The sequence below is a fragment of the Abramis brama genome (assembly GCF_963993115.1).
Source record: "Abramis brama genome assembly, chromosome: 23".
Taxonomy (NCBI): domain Eukaryota; kingdom Metazoa; phylum Chordata; class Actinopteri; order Cypriniformes; family Leuciscidae; genus Abramis; species Abramis brama.
In genome coordinates, this window is record NC_139985.1 from 3,323,502 (window position 1) to 3,338,301 (window position 14,800).

Sequence of the window (14,800 nt, forward strand, 5' to 3'; positions counted from 1 at the left end):
ACTTGCTGGCCCAGAAAATGTATTAAAGATATCGTTAATATAGTCCAAGTGACTATAGTGGCTCAATCTTAAGTTTATAAAGCGACGAGAATACTTTTTGTGCGCAAAAAAACACTTTATTCCACTTTTCATTTCCTTCTCTCTGGGCCTCGAGTTTTTTCACATAGTGTTTTAGCGCAGCGCGTCTGTGTTGCACGTCACACGCAACACACACATGACCAGCGTCGGCCAATAGTGAGCCTTCGTGTGGTGTACAACACAGAAATGAAATGTGGAATAAAGTCGTTATTTTTGGGGGTTTTTGCGCACAAAAAGTATTCTCGTCGCTTTATAAACTTAAGATTGAGCCACTGTAGTCACTTGGACTATATTAACGATGTCTTTAATACATTTTCTGGGCCAGCAAGTTATAATGTCTTAGAAGCCTATGGAGGAGTGAGACAGAGCACTCAGATTTAATCAAAAATATCTTAATTTGTGTTCCGAAGATGAACGAAAGTCTTACGGGGTTGGAACAACATGAGGGTGAGTAATTACTGACAGAATTTTCATTTTTGGGTGAACTAACCCTTTAACATTAACTTTTTGATGATTACACTAATCAATCATTTCAATAGCACAACTTACAACTATAATCTGTGAGCGCTGGATCACTGGCTGTATATTTGTAAGGTGTTCACTGTTAAATGGGTGTAACTGATCATCACTTTAATTCTTTAGACCGCAGAAAGGAACTCATTTACATATTTTTTTTCCTGGAAATGAAATGCATTGGTTTATATGACAAGTAAATGTGTTTATAAATTCAAAATATGTAAACCATTTTCTTTTAGGAACAGGTTAAGGGTGTGGGCTTGGGTTAGTCTGTAATCATCATAATCAGATGTAACCTATATAAAACAATAGAAGTCTATGGTATGTCCTCGTTTAGATATGCATGTGTCTGTCTGTCTGTGTGTGTGTGTGTGTGTGTGTGTTTGTGTGTGTAAGTGAATGTTTTCATAGAGTTGATAGATTTGAGTCAAGGCCATCTAAACAAGTTGTTTGCTTTTCATAGACCTTAATGGATGTGGTTTAACCATCTTCAGTTCCTCCCTTTTGTCTGCTTTTGATCAGGCTGTGATTAATCAGGAAGCTTATCTTTCTTTAAGAGTTGAATTACTGGTTTGCAAAGAGTCATTTCCATTTCACATGTGATGTGAATCGACTTACATCACTGAAATTACTATTCTGTGTCATTACTGTACATTTTAGTACATATTTCAAAAATTCCACATGATAAAAATAATATTTCCTGTTCATTGTTAGCTATGATTTTTTTTTAAAGCTTAGACAGCATCAACTTCACACTGGTCAATGTTCCTTGGAAGTCCTCAAAAGTGTTGTTATTGTAAACAAAAACAACATTTCGAGAATTATTTTTGTTAGAAATAAATCTGGAATAAAAGAAAAGAAAAAAAAACGAAATATTGAAATATTGCCTTGGCAACTAACTGAAACAAATAAGTTCATTAAAAATACTAAAGATGACTAAAATTACAAATTAAAGCTAATAAAATGACAAAAAATTTTTTAACTTACAATAAATTAAAATGAAAACTGAAATATAAAAAGGTAAATGCAGCATAAGGTGAAAAGCATGACTTCATTTCCTGTTATCCGAGCCAAATTTGTTAAGTGGATTGGTTTTTGGACATTATAGTTTGCTCATTTCACCTGCTTATCGTTTCATCCAAGGCTTCAGCGCCAAAAAAAGACCAGAGAAACAGCATTTTCCCCAATCATCAAGGCAGAAAATACCAGTCTACGCGAGTAATTCCCAGGCTTGCTAGATAGTGCCCTGTAAAGCAGCTCCAAAGACGCACATCCCTTCAAACCACAGACCTGATCCAAGATCGGTTTTAAAGTGCAAAAGACCAGTTCACCTTCCTCCTGTCTGGAGCCAGGCCAGTAGTAATGAGGCAGAGCGCAGGGGCGTGGGTGTGATAAAACAGGCAAAACAGCTATATCTATGTTCCACAGAGATACGACATACTTCACAGAACGAAATACAACAGAATATCAGATAAAAACAAACTTGATTCATAAATAAGTATTTATTTCTATTACTTTAAAGGATACAATCCACTAAGAACTATTCAGTTTGGGTAAGAGGACAATGTTAAATACTTTTACACATCACAACATACTGTTTTATCAGTGCACTTTGCTTTATATATATATTTTTATATATACACACACATACACACAACACAGCAGAGATGTCTATTTCTTCTTGAACTTGCCTTCATTTTTAGGTAAGACTGCAAAAGGAAAATAAAAACAATGTAAACATTTTTTTGATACAGAAACTAGTAAAATAAATGGTTAAAAAAGAAAAGAAAAGCATGGCATCAAATGAGTTCAAATCCCGTTGTGAGGTGGAAAGTTGTACTTGACCTCAGAGCTTCCAAACTGGATGTTTTTATAGTCTTACTCCTCTTTTCTTTTCTTTTCTTTTTTTTCAAATTGCATGGAACTTGCTACATTTACTGAGTTATCACGATGGTTCTGGAAACAATATAGAATAATAAAACATCTCATTCACCAGCTGCCAGCAGCCAAAGTCTCAGGTGCCCACACCCATTGTAATCACGTCTAACAGGAATGCACGTACAGTAACAGGAAGATCAGTATGTGTGAGCTTGGCCAAACGCAACACGTATGGACTTTAACTCCACATAGCTCTTAAAAATCGGTCGAAGATGCGTTTTCATTGAGGAAGTGTTAATGACTGACTGTAGGGAATGGGCAAAACATAAAGAAACACAGATCAGGGTCAACTGTTTCTTCGTGCGGACTTGCATGCATCAAGGGAGATTGTATTCGTTGAGTCTTTGTAATCCGCAGTTGGGTATTTAAGAACGAGAACTATAATGGGAGGTAGTACTCGAGAAAATCCTATTCTAGACAATGGCTCACAGCTTCACGTGGAGACAGCACTTTAAAAGAGGAGATAAAAACATTCACAGGTTTTATAAGTATTGCTTTTTGTGCAACAAAAGAACACACTACGCCTTAGCAAGAAGCCAGGGATCGGAAATACTCCGTTCATTCAGAGGGCAACATTTCAGCTGCCGTTTTAAGCAGCTTATAAAAGCAGTGCCAAAATTGGGCAAATGTAACACATTCAGCTCTCGTATCACTCACACACTCAACTCAGAACAGAAAAGCAATACTTAGCCTGCTCCTATGTAACACACACACTCAAGACTACAAGTTATACAGACAGGCCACATAAAAGCGCACAAAAGAGTGTCCTGACAAAGGATGAGAGAAATATAACAGAAGAGCTGCGAAATAGTGTGCATGTGTCAGATTTCATGCTTGCATGCAGTATGCAATGCAAAAAGATGGAATAACCTTCACTTAAAATGCCGGCCGCAAAAAAAGCCAGGCTGTTTTTATACTTCATATATGGTAGACGACATAAACGTACAGAAGCATTACTGACCCTATGTCCCCATGATCAGATGAACGTTCCAAGACATAAAGATTATCATCAATGCAATATAAAATGAGACTACGAAAATTTACAACACTGAAGTATGGAGGTACCAGACCAGCTAATACCCAACAACTGCACCATGTCATCATTTCAACACTTACATTTCACATGACAATGAAATAAAAAACATAATTTCCGAGCTCGCTCTAAGAGAACTGTTAGAACGGCTTCCGGGTTGAGAGCAAAACAAGAGAAATCCCAGTAACTGCAATTCATACGTAACTCGCTCGAATTTACGAGCACTACAGCAAAACTGCAACAAAGCAGCGACAAAGTCTTCGGACAAACGTGTCCCAAGTGATAGCTCGCTTATTTCATACCAAGTCTATTTGGTGCGTCATTTTCCTTTTGCTTTGACAGTCCCAGTCCGAACTCGAATCGGAGGCATCCGTGCCTTGACTCGCTGTGCTGTCCGTTAAATACTTCTCATGTTTGTCCAGGTATGGTGGCCGTTGTGGCAAAAGGAAGTAGTGTGTGTTGCTGGCTTTCCTGCCGTTCTCCATGACGGGCAGAATGCATGGGGAGCCTTCGCTATTCTGTCGTTGCAGACCGCGACTGACGTATTTGGGATCTGGGGCAAAGCTCTGCGTAGGGGGCATGATCCCGTTGAGGTACATTGGGAGGCTCTTTGGGCTCGGGGTGCGGGAACTACTGGCGGAAAAAGGTTCTCTAGGGGGAACTTTGGGAGGTCGGTCATCGTCACTGTTGGCTCCCGATGAGACTTCGGCTGACCAGCGCCGGTAGTCTCCCGTTTTGATAGGTCGTGGGGGAATAGGAACTCTCGGAGGAACTTCTGGTTTATCCAGGCCTTGTGTATTCCAGTGGTGACTGGATAGTCGGAAGGAGGTGGGTTTGTTGAAGCAGCCGGCAGGGCCAGAATGGGAGCGCCGAAGCTTTCTTTGCGTACGTTCCTGCTGTCTGAGACAGTTCTGCTGCTGTTGCTGGTGGTGGTCGCGGAGCTCCTGTTCCCTCTGCTGGGTTTCCCGCTCCTGCCTCAACTTCTGTGGCTGTGGCTGTGGCTGTTGCTTCTGCTGGGATGTTGGACCTTCAAAGTAGGCGTAGTTAATCTGTCCACAGCCCCTGAAACTCCTCCTACTAGGCATTCCGTACCGGAAAGGAGACTGTTTGGAGCAAGGTTCGGAAACCAGGCAGCGATTGTCATCTCCGTTGAAGAACTCTACTTCACTGTCCACAGCCTGATCCGGGGAAAGCTCAGCTGAACCGGGAATTGGGGGAAGGGGTTTGGTGACTCGGCTGGGCGTCTGGGGAGGACTGATGCAGTCAGATACGGTTAGACGTTGAAAGCAGGGAACCACTTGGTCGTTTTTGGCAGGGCTGGACGTAGAAAGGTCCGTGTGCAAGGTGAGCTGGGAAGGTCTAGGCTTTTTGGGGGGCAAGGGCTGGCCTCCTGGGCTGTTTGGTGATTGAAGATGAGTCCGCTGTTCTGTTTGAATGGAAAGATGGCAGAGAATGAGAATACAGCCGTTTTTAAGACTGAAATTAATCAATTGTTCTTTTATGCAAACTATACAAATAACCACACTGTCAACAGTGTTAAAGATGTAGCCACAAGTGGAACAGAAATTACACTTCCCCTTAAAGCTGATGATTTTCTCCAACAGTATTACATTAAGTTATTTTACATTTGGCAGGCACTTTAATCCAAAGAGCATTTCAAGAAATCAGTTTGTGCATTCCCTGAGAATCAAACCCATGACCTTGGTGTTGCTAGCACACTCTACTACACAAGTTTAAGGAATAGTTCACCAAAATATTTAAATACAATCATTGTTTACTTCAAGTCGTTGCAAACCAATATACTAAAATACAAGAGGATAGTTTTGAAGGACCCTCACGCAGCTCTTTCTATACACAGACTGTTCACCTCTGTCCATCTCCAAAAAGGACAAAAAATTGCAATAAAAGCAGCATAAAAGTATCACACACTAGATTTCGCTAAATTAGTCTTCTCGAAGATGTTACATGTTGTATAGTTTACTAATTTAAAGGTGTTTTTTTGGTGCTTCTGTTCTTCTTGGAGCCTGACAGACATGGTTGCTATCAATTGTCTTTTTATGTATTAAAAACAAAAATGTTGGAAAAAATACAACATAAAAATTTAAGGGGGAGTTTGAGTGAACTTTTAATCATGATGAGACTTATGTTACTTACTGTCTGCTCCTGAAAATGACGGCGGCACCTGTTGCTGGGATTGATGGTTGAAATCCCTAGAAGAATCAATGGTGAAGCATAAGCTGCAAATTAAGAACAGGAAAGCTAATCAAATTGATGCACAAATCCAAGGTTCATTAACATCATGAAAAACATGTTGCAGAGCATTTCCTGTTTTTCTGTTCAGTCATGCAGTGCATGTCCAGGGTCTTATAAAACTAATCAATTTTCAACTCTGAAAACATGAGAAAAATTTGCACTCACTTGTGTAGATCATGGTATTTCCAAGAGGGCTTAGCTCCGGCCATGCTATGCCAATGGCTGCCCCGCAGGAAAAGGCTTTGCGCGGGTAAACAGATCTCCTGGGCAGTCAAGCCTGCAGTGGACATGCTCCAGCTGCAGTCGGTTCGCATTCAGGCCAGGAAATGTTCCTCCCGCCAAGCTGGCAGCTGCTGGTCTGTACCTGAAACACAGCCATGAGAGGACAAGAGCATGAATCTCTGTAACACCTCCTACACAGGAATACGATTAAATGTAGTCTCCTGCTTCTCAGATTTACTTTCTTAAAGAGAAAAGGACCTACATTGTAATGCCTCTTATCTAGAGTTTCACAAGAGCTCTTACACTGAGCTTATGATTGAAATAGGACAAAACTCAAAGGAGATCTTTGTAACATCTCATTTTTTTTCTCCTACACTGCAATGAGCTTAAATGGAGATCAAATTGAGACTTTCTGAGGAAAAATGCCCTACTAATCTCTCACGTTAAGGTCTCTTCTGAAACTCAAGAGGAGACACAATGGTTTAAACTCAAAAGATCTCAATATGTACTCAAACATTTCTAAACTGATCCACTTCCATTATATAGCCTAACTCTCTACTCTTACTGTACATCAGCCATTGTCTTTTTGTGTCAATTTTCATTTCTGTTAATGAATTTTAAAGGCACACTATGCAAGATTTGTACCTTAATATAACAGCTTCGAAATAATTTCGATGGTAAACATATGAAGCAGCCTCTATGGAAGACACTAGCACGCATTTCAGACGTGAATCATGGCAGTCGACGAAGGAAACGAAGAAAGCGCGGTCGGAAGAGTGCAGAGACGGCTCTGCGTGAGTGGTATTTACGACAGTAACGTTAAATACAAGTACTAGGGGTCTAGGGGTCGCTGTTTGAGAAAAACAGAAACTGCATAGTGTGCCTTTAAGAGAAACGTCCAAGATTTATAATTATCTATCTGGCAGATGCTTTTATCCAAACCGACTTGTATTGCATTGATTCAAGGTACACATTTTTTATCAGTTCTTGCTTTCCCTGGGAATCAAACCCATGACCTTAGTGTTGCTAGTGCCTTGCTCTACTGATTTAACTACAGGAAGATACTTTTTAAAAAAATACAGCCAAGAGCTCCATTCAGTCTCCTAACCTATGAGAGAGCAACCTTTGAGCAGTGAAATTTTCCAGTGAGATCTCACTATTAACTACAACCTTTGCCTCAAACTCCTAATTACTGCTTATTAATAGTAAGTAAGGTGGTTGTTAAGTTAAGGTATTGGGACGGATTAGGGGATGTAGAATATGGTAATGCAGAATAAAGCATTAATATGTGCTTTATAAGTACTAATAACCAGCCAATATCTAGCATGCTAATAAGCAATGAGAATTGGAACATTCAAACCTAACATTCAAACCTAATTGAGATCACCTAGGGATCATTGCAATGGTTTTGTTGTTGTTGTGGAAAAACTGAGACATTTTGTCTAGTTTTTTATGGAGCACACCATCCAATGCACCTCCTCCTCGCTTCCCCTCGCTTTGCAATGCAGTCAGCCATGTGCACGGGACTCCAGCCGCGCTCTTTCAGAGAACATTGAGCAACATTCTGCTGAGCTTCACAGCCTGTGGTATGACAAGCGTTCAGTTTGACAGCACTAAACGACATGTATGCCCCAAAAGCCTTGAGGATAGTGCCAAACTCAATGCTCTCACACACACATACAAAACAGCCCACATTTCACTGCAAGACTCGTGCTCAAAAAATACTGTTGTGCACAATTTATCAGTTTTCTGTGTTGGATGAAATATTGCACTGTAATTTTGTCTGCAAGCACAATGACACTGTGAGAATCTTGTGCAAATGCTATTCTCACAGAGGAAGTCTAATATCAAATTATATATGCAAATCAGTCTCAAATTTCCTGCCTTGGGAACACATCTTATGTTTAAAGGAAACTGCATCTACTATTACGATTTAGTGTAACACTAGAGATGGTCTACAGCAGTTGCTTCTGGAGTAGAATCCAATAAAACACTTTCCACTCTTTGAGAAACCAGCTTTACACCCTTGAGAACTTGAAGAGTGATGGACCTGGAGGCAAGGTTCATCCTGGTTTTAGCTTACAAACACATATCACGCTCACAAGCTATCAAATCACCAACATTACGACAGTCTTCCACTGATAAAACAACTCATGTACCCTATTACAGAGCAATTAGCATTTTTATAGAACAATTTATTGCAGGGCAGTTTTACAAGGCAATGCATTTCTGCAGAGCGGAGTGTGATATGCAACAAGTGCACTAACAGGATCTTGCAATTTAATCAATATTACACATTTCAAGAATAACCAATACAGAGTAGTCAGAGAAAGCAATGCAATGCCACTTCATAAATGGGTATGTGCTTAAACCGGGTCAATTGGTTCAACAGGGACGTGCATTTCTGTTGACCGTTCCTGATCCGGTGCATAAATACAAGCAGTTCTGCCTCCTGAAAGCTTTGGACCTTGGATACGGTCACTATGAGCACACAATGCAACCTGATCTGTGATAAAGAAACCCACGGGACAAGCGCTTCCTCTCACAACAGGTGCAAGACGGACAGACTTCCTAGTGTCCGGCACAGACATTTCTCAATGCTTTAGGGAAGACAATGCCAGTGTGTTGCACAGACGTTAAGTAAACAAAGCGTGCCAAATGTTTTTCCCCATAAAACACATTTACTAATTCTATACCCTCTTTTGCATTTTAATCTGAGATAATGGAAATATTTGGTTGCATTGTGCAAGAAATGCATCACATTTCACTCAAAACTTATTTTAGTATTACTAAGATTGTGACATTATGTTCATGACAATTAAGCACATTTATTTATTTATTTATTTATTTATTTAAATTAAATCAGCATTAGGGCCACATTCAACATATACTGCAATGATACAATAAATATTCTTTTTTTTTTTTTGCATTACAGTATATAAAATGACAGAAAACAAGACATTTTTGCATTTGGATGACTTGATTATTGTGAAAATCATGTCAGAATGAAAATATAATACTTTAACTTTACAGTAAGGTTCCATTTGTTAACATGAACTAACAATGAAAAACAATTCTAAAGCATTTATTCATTTTAGTTCGTTAATTCTAAGATGCAAAAACACATTATTAAAAACAAAATTTGTATCTGTTATTATTAATATTATTAAATTAACCAGAGCTAACACGGACAAACAATAATAGGCTGTATTGTTATAAACTAACATTAGCGATGATTAATAAATACTTTGCTCATTGTTCGTTTCTATAACATTAACTAATGGGACCTTAATGAAAAGTGTTAGCAAAAATAGTGTGGTTCTCAAAATAGGCTTCATGCAATATATAATGTCTGAATTTTGCAGTGAAATGTGAACATGTTCTTGACAGACTAGCATACAATGGATCTGATGGAAATACCTGAAATACTGCTTATGAACACACAGCACTTCAAAAGCGGTTCTAATGCACATCTACTGTAATCTGTGCATATTCAGAACACAAACACCCATTACGTCCCCTTATTTTGACAAAAATATATATATTTATTTCAAAAAGAGGTCCAATAATAAAGTGTAAAGTCATTGTACATGGACACAAATTACGAAATATCTGCATCCCGACAAACTACCAATATGACAGTGTACGACGGTATGAAGGAGAGACAGTCTCGTGCGTTCACACCCCGCCGCGGTTTCCAGGCAACCATACCCGATCTACCTGTCCGCTTCCGCAAACTGGCGGGATGAGTCACGCAAACTCTATCACACCTGACGAAACACACCTCACACATTTCTTTCAGAAAAAAGACTGATGTTCCACGAGATGAAGCAACATGTATTTCAACGTCACATATTATGACACTGCAATGCGATTTTTGTCAGCTGATAATCATCAGTTTTGTTGTTATTATGATAACAAACGCTTAAAAATCTAAAGATTAAATGAAAATCTAAATTAAATAATTAATTAATTAATACATTAATAAATCAAATTGTTTTAGAACGGTTCCTGTGCTTCCCTCCTAATTGAACACACACTCTTTATCGGATGGCCTGTCACAGAATCAGATAATATTGTTACACACGTCACTGTCGTCATCAACACTCATTCACGCACGCACACACACACACACACACACACACACACATAGTGAGACAGACAGACCACAAACACTGTAGCAAACACATTAAAATTCACCTTAATCTCCTGGTAGATTCTAGGTGTCCGGTGTTAAATGTTCATAGTGCTGTAATGATCCCGTTCGGTCCGTTTGAAAGCTGTACTGTATCTCTATGGATGCGCGAGGACTTTCATTACAGCGGTCGAGAGGTTCGTTAAACGGGTCTCAGTGTGCGCGGTGCTTTAAATGCTCACTGCAGTCAGAGGACGCGCAAGCCACGCCCCTTCAGACGGGATTTAAAGACACAGTGCTCACAATGGTGTTATATATGTGAATGTCTCTGCATCGTTACCCTTTCTGTGTTATGTATTTGTTTAGACTATATATATATATATATACACATCAGTACCGGCCAAAAGTTTGAAAAAAGTATGTTTTTAATGTTTTTGAAAGAAGTCTCTTGAGCTCATCAAGCCTGAATTTATGTGATCAAAATAGTGGAAAAAACAGTAATATTGTGAAACATTATTACAATTTAAAATAATGCTTTTCTATTTTAATAAAATTTTAAATTTAATTTATTTCTGTGATCAAAGCTGAATTTTCAGCATCATTACTCTTCAGTGTCACATGATCCTTCAGAAATCATCTGATATGCTGATTTATTATCAATGTTCGAAACAGTTGTGCTGCCTAATTTTTTTTTATAACCTGTGATACTTTTTTTCAGGATTGATTCTTTGATGAATAAAAAGTTTAAAAGAACAGCTTTTATTAAAATATAAATATTTTGTAACAATATACACTCCCGTTCCAAAGTTTGGGATCAGTAATTTTTTTCTTTCTTTTTTCTTTCTTTTTTTAGAAAGAAATTAATACTTTTATTCAGCAAGGATGTGTTAAATGATAAAAAGTGATAGTAAAGACTTATTTTGTTAGAAAAGGTTTCTATTTTAAATAAAAGCAGTTCTTTTGAAACTTCTTTTGAGTCCTGAAAAAAAAAAGTGTAACATTAATAATTAACTAATCCACAACAGTTAACAAAAATGCATTTCCAAAAAGATAAACCATTTTTTTTTAGTTTAGACTATTAGTCTTAACAAATGTTCTGTTTTTGCCTAAATAAAAACTTGCCTTTGTTTTCCCCCAAAGGAAAGCGCTATTAAAATTGAAATCCCCTTTTCCTCTCTATTATTAAAAGCACAATAACTGAGTGAGAAAATAGATTATTTAGCGTTTGTTTCAGAGCCATAGTTTAAACAAACCTGTGCATCAGAAATATAGTATAAAAAATGTGGCTTTGAGGCAGACATCACAGCAAATAAACATTAGAGACAGACTGCCAACATGACATGACAGTCCGGAGTCCCTGGAGTCAAGAAGACTTATTTGAACAGACAGAAAAGACCATACAAGGCTAAAGAACCTCAGTGAGACGTGCAAAGAGAGGCATTTAATGCACAGAATGAAGGGATCATGGCCCCGGTGAATCCACACAGACATTGAGACAGACATGAAGCTGGCTCCATTGCTGATAAGAAAGAACATACAGCAAACACTGCGATGTTTTACTGCTGCATTATATTTACCTGGCTGTCGAGATGGAGCCCGTATTGTCTGCAGGCTAGATGGATATTGGTGATGTCTCTTCATTATGGTCTGTGGTGTAGATAACAGCTGTTGTATATCATCTATAATACACATCTGATTCAGTCTTATCCAGATGCCCATGTGGACGTGAGATGAACAGATCTCATTCCAGTGTTTGTGCATGTTTGCGGACTTCAATCGGGGTGCAGGTCGGTTGTGTACAGTAAGATGAAATGTTACAGGCTTATCAGCTTGGAAAAACAGTTCTCATACCTTTTGTTGTTGATGTCAAAAGCTGTGTCCAATACAAAACTACTGCAGTTGGGTGCAAATTAGTGTTATTTTTTTGTTTTATTACTTAGCTTTCATTTTTATAATTTTAGTTTTCATGTTAATTTTAGTTCATTAGTATTTCATTATTTTGCATAATTTAATTATGTGCTCAAGTAATTTTATTATATTTTTTATTGATAATTAAGCAGCCAAAACACATATAAAGTTTTCCATTTTTGGTTGAAAACAGTGTCGTGTTAACGGCCCCTCAGTTATAGTTTTTGTTTATTTACAGTTAATAATTTTAGTGCTTCAACTTATTTCAGTCTAATTGCCTAGGTAATGTTTCTTATTTTCATTTAGTTTAAGTTTTCAACTTATATTTATATATAAGTTTTATTTCAGGTTTATTTTAATTAACAGAAATGTTTTAGATAACGATAATAACCCTGGTACAAATTCAGTTCAAATATCCAGGCCAACTTGGACAAGATGAGTGACATTCCTTCATCCTCAAAAACCATGAAAACTTCTTGAGATAAGAGAACATGCAACCCAGAATACATTAAATACAAGCTAAAATTAGGACAAACATGGTTTATGTTTTCATGGTTTTTTTTTTACTTTTTACTTTTTTGTCTAACAAGCTGCATTGGATTAGTCTGTATGAACCCAACACTAAATACAACAAATATTTTAAAAGTGTTAAATAAAATCTGGCAGCTCACTAATATGGCAACTTTAACTTGTATACTGAGAGTGAAGCTTTGCATACGGTCAAACACAATGCCGCACAAAAAAAACCTCAAAGTGCTAAACAAACAGAGCCGAGAGGCAGGAATGCAGCAGGAACAAAATGTGCTTGTTACACAGTTGCAAATCTCCGTGTCTGGCCTTGGCCCCCCAAACCCAACAGGCTTATCATCCGATATTTGGCCGTGGATGAGCCCGCTCGCTTTAATCCCCTTATAATTTCAAGAACATTCCACACATTCCAGCGGACCAGTTGTGGCCAGCAGGAGAGCGAATGAACTGTCGATTTTTGACATTGTGCTAGTGGTGATTCACAGAATGGTGAACATGCATGCATGAATTGATGGCTGTGCACTTGTTAAGTTCGTGAATGTTACGGGTCCATAACAACATGGTTTGTATTTAATTGTGAATCTGTGCACATGTGCATTCAATGCAAATGTTCGTGTAACAGCATTGCATGTATGCATTTATACGCATTAGAAGCTGTTCAAGTGTTATTTGCATTTGTCTATACATTAACCCAGCTAAGTCAGAGTTTGTCCATCCGAAATTGCTTTCCTACAGGATGCATTGTCACATGAATAAAAGTCAACTGTTCCTGTGTCACTCGATGCACCTCGCTTTGCAATCAGGTGTGTAGACAGAACTGAACTGATCTGAGCTCAGATTGCCTTGTGTTGATAGAAACACGGCCATGAACCGTTGCCAGATCCCTCCCAACTCCCGCTTCTCATACACACACACGCATACCGTGAACACACACTCCACTGTTGATATGATGTCATCGTATGCACACATAGGAAGTGCCTTATAAAGTCAGGCAGCCATGCACCTTTGGAGCAGAAAGAGTCACTTAACCAGGCTTGAAGGAACACCGGCTTGAAATGTTTAAACAATAACATCACAGTAAGTTGGCTATCAGACGCATATACTGATCTGGATTCAAACCATTTTTAAAGGGCAAACATGGCTTTAAAATAACTCTAAATGGATAAAGTCTGATTTATTTATTTTTATTTTTCAGTTTACATCTTAAAGGTACACTATGTAACTTTTTTGTTCAGTTAACAAAATCAATACATCATCAATCCTTCTCCCAAAACATGTTTTTGTCTTACCCTGGTTCACTATGGTAAGCCTATTAAAAGTGTTTATATTTTAGAGCGGACTAGATGCTTTTGGCGGGAAATTGCATACATACGTCACTCACCTGCGTGTCTCATCATATCAGTAAATAGTTACTCCGGCTGCTTTGCCATGTATCTGGTATGAGAGGTCAGAGGTCAGTTGTCACAACAAGTGAGAAAGGTTGACATGGAGCGAAATCTCCAACCTCTGAATCAACCAGAGAATCACTCGTTTTAAACAGAGGAGAGTCTGCTGGAGAAAAGAGCTCGTAATAAAACAAGAATCAACATTGGCTTTACTTTTTGGAGATGAAGAATTTGAAATAGGGATTTGAAATAGGGCTGCACAATACTGGAAAAACTGACATTGCAATATTTCGTTTTTCTGCGATATATATTGCAATATGAAAACGATTTCACCAAGAGGACTTGAATAGATATATTTCAGAAAGAAAACATTCTAGAATGATTGGGGTGATTTTGTTGGGAGTGAATCTGCATAAAAAATAATAAACAAATTACAAGCATGGATAAATACAATAGAACAAAGTGATTTATATAGAAAAATAGTGATTTATGCATGTTTTCAGGTAATTCTAAACAGTATTCAGGTACAGAAATTGGATAATCAAATGTAAAATAACATTGCATAGTCTTCACTGTATAAATGAAATATATTTAATCTTTGTTAAAGCTACAAAAGTGATTTTCTCTTTGTATTTTGTTGCATGATTAAAATTAGCAGGTATATTAGGCTGCTCTTACTTTAAGACTAAATGCACAGATCCAATATAATGATTCACATATAATTAAAATAAAATATAAACAGACATTTTGACATAATTTTGCATGCATGTGTCCGTTCAAGCACAAATAGATGCGAAAGAGAAC

General features: G+C 37.9%; 1 protein-coding gene across 2 annotated transcripts; it reads right to left on the reverse strand.

Annotated features, from left to right (window-relative positions):
* Window positions 1–2,077: 2,077 nt before the first annotated feature.
* On the reverse strand, window positions 2,078–10,399 carry errfi1a (ERBB receptor feedback inhibitor 1a). 2 transcript variants are annotated; one of them, XM_084101848.1, is made up of 4 exons: window positions 10,241–10,399; window positions 5,984–6,182; window positions 5,720–5,802; window positions 2,078–4,991 (listed from the first exon to the last, which is right to left on the reverse strand). In XM_084101848.1, exons 2-4 carry the CDS (start codon window positions 6,130–6,132, stop codon window positions 3,862–3,864), a joined length of 1,362 nt encoding a protein of 453 aa, XP_083957974.1. In that variant the 5' UTR covers window positions 6,133–6,182; window positions 10,241–10,399; the 3' UTR covers window positions 2,078–3,861. The 2 variants fall into 2 exon arrangements, with proteins under 2 accessions (XP_083957974.1, XP_083957975.1); XM_084101849.1 differs by having other exon boundaries at window positions 5,720–5,775; window positions 10,241–10,395.
* Between the last annotated feature and the right edge of the window lie 4,401 nt (window positions 10,400–14,800).

What these genes read in the sequence shown, in the direction of transcription:
- errfi1a (XM_084101848.1), bottom strand. Translation starts at nt 6,132, where the DNA reads ATGCGAACCGACTGCAGCTGGAGCATGTCCACTGCAGGCTTGACTGCC. An exon ending in AAATACCATGATCTACACAA is followed by an intron (nt 5,803 to 5,983) that starts GTGAGTGCAAAT and finishes CTTAATTTGCAG; the next exon opens with CTTATGCTTCACCATTGATT. An exon ending in GTCATTTTCAGGAGCAGACA is followed by an intron (nt 4,992 to 5,719) that starts GTAAGTAACATA and finishes CCATTCAAACAG; the next exon opens with AACAGCGGACTCATCTTCAA.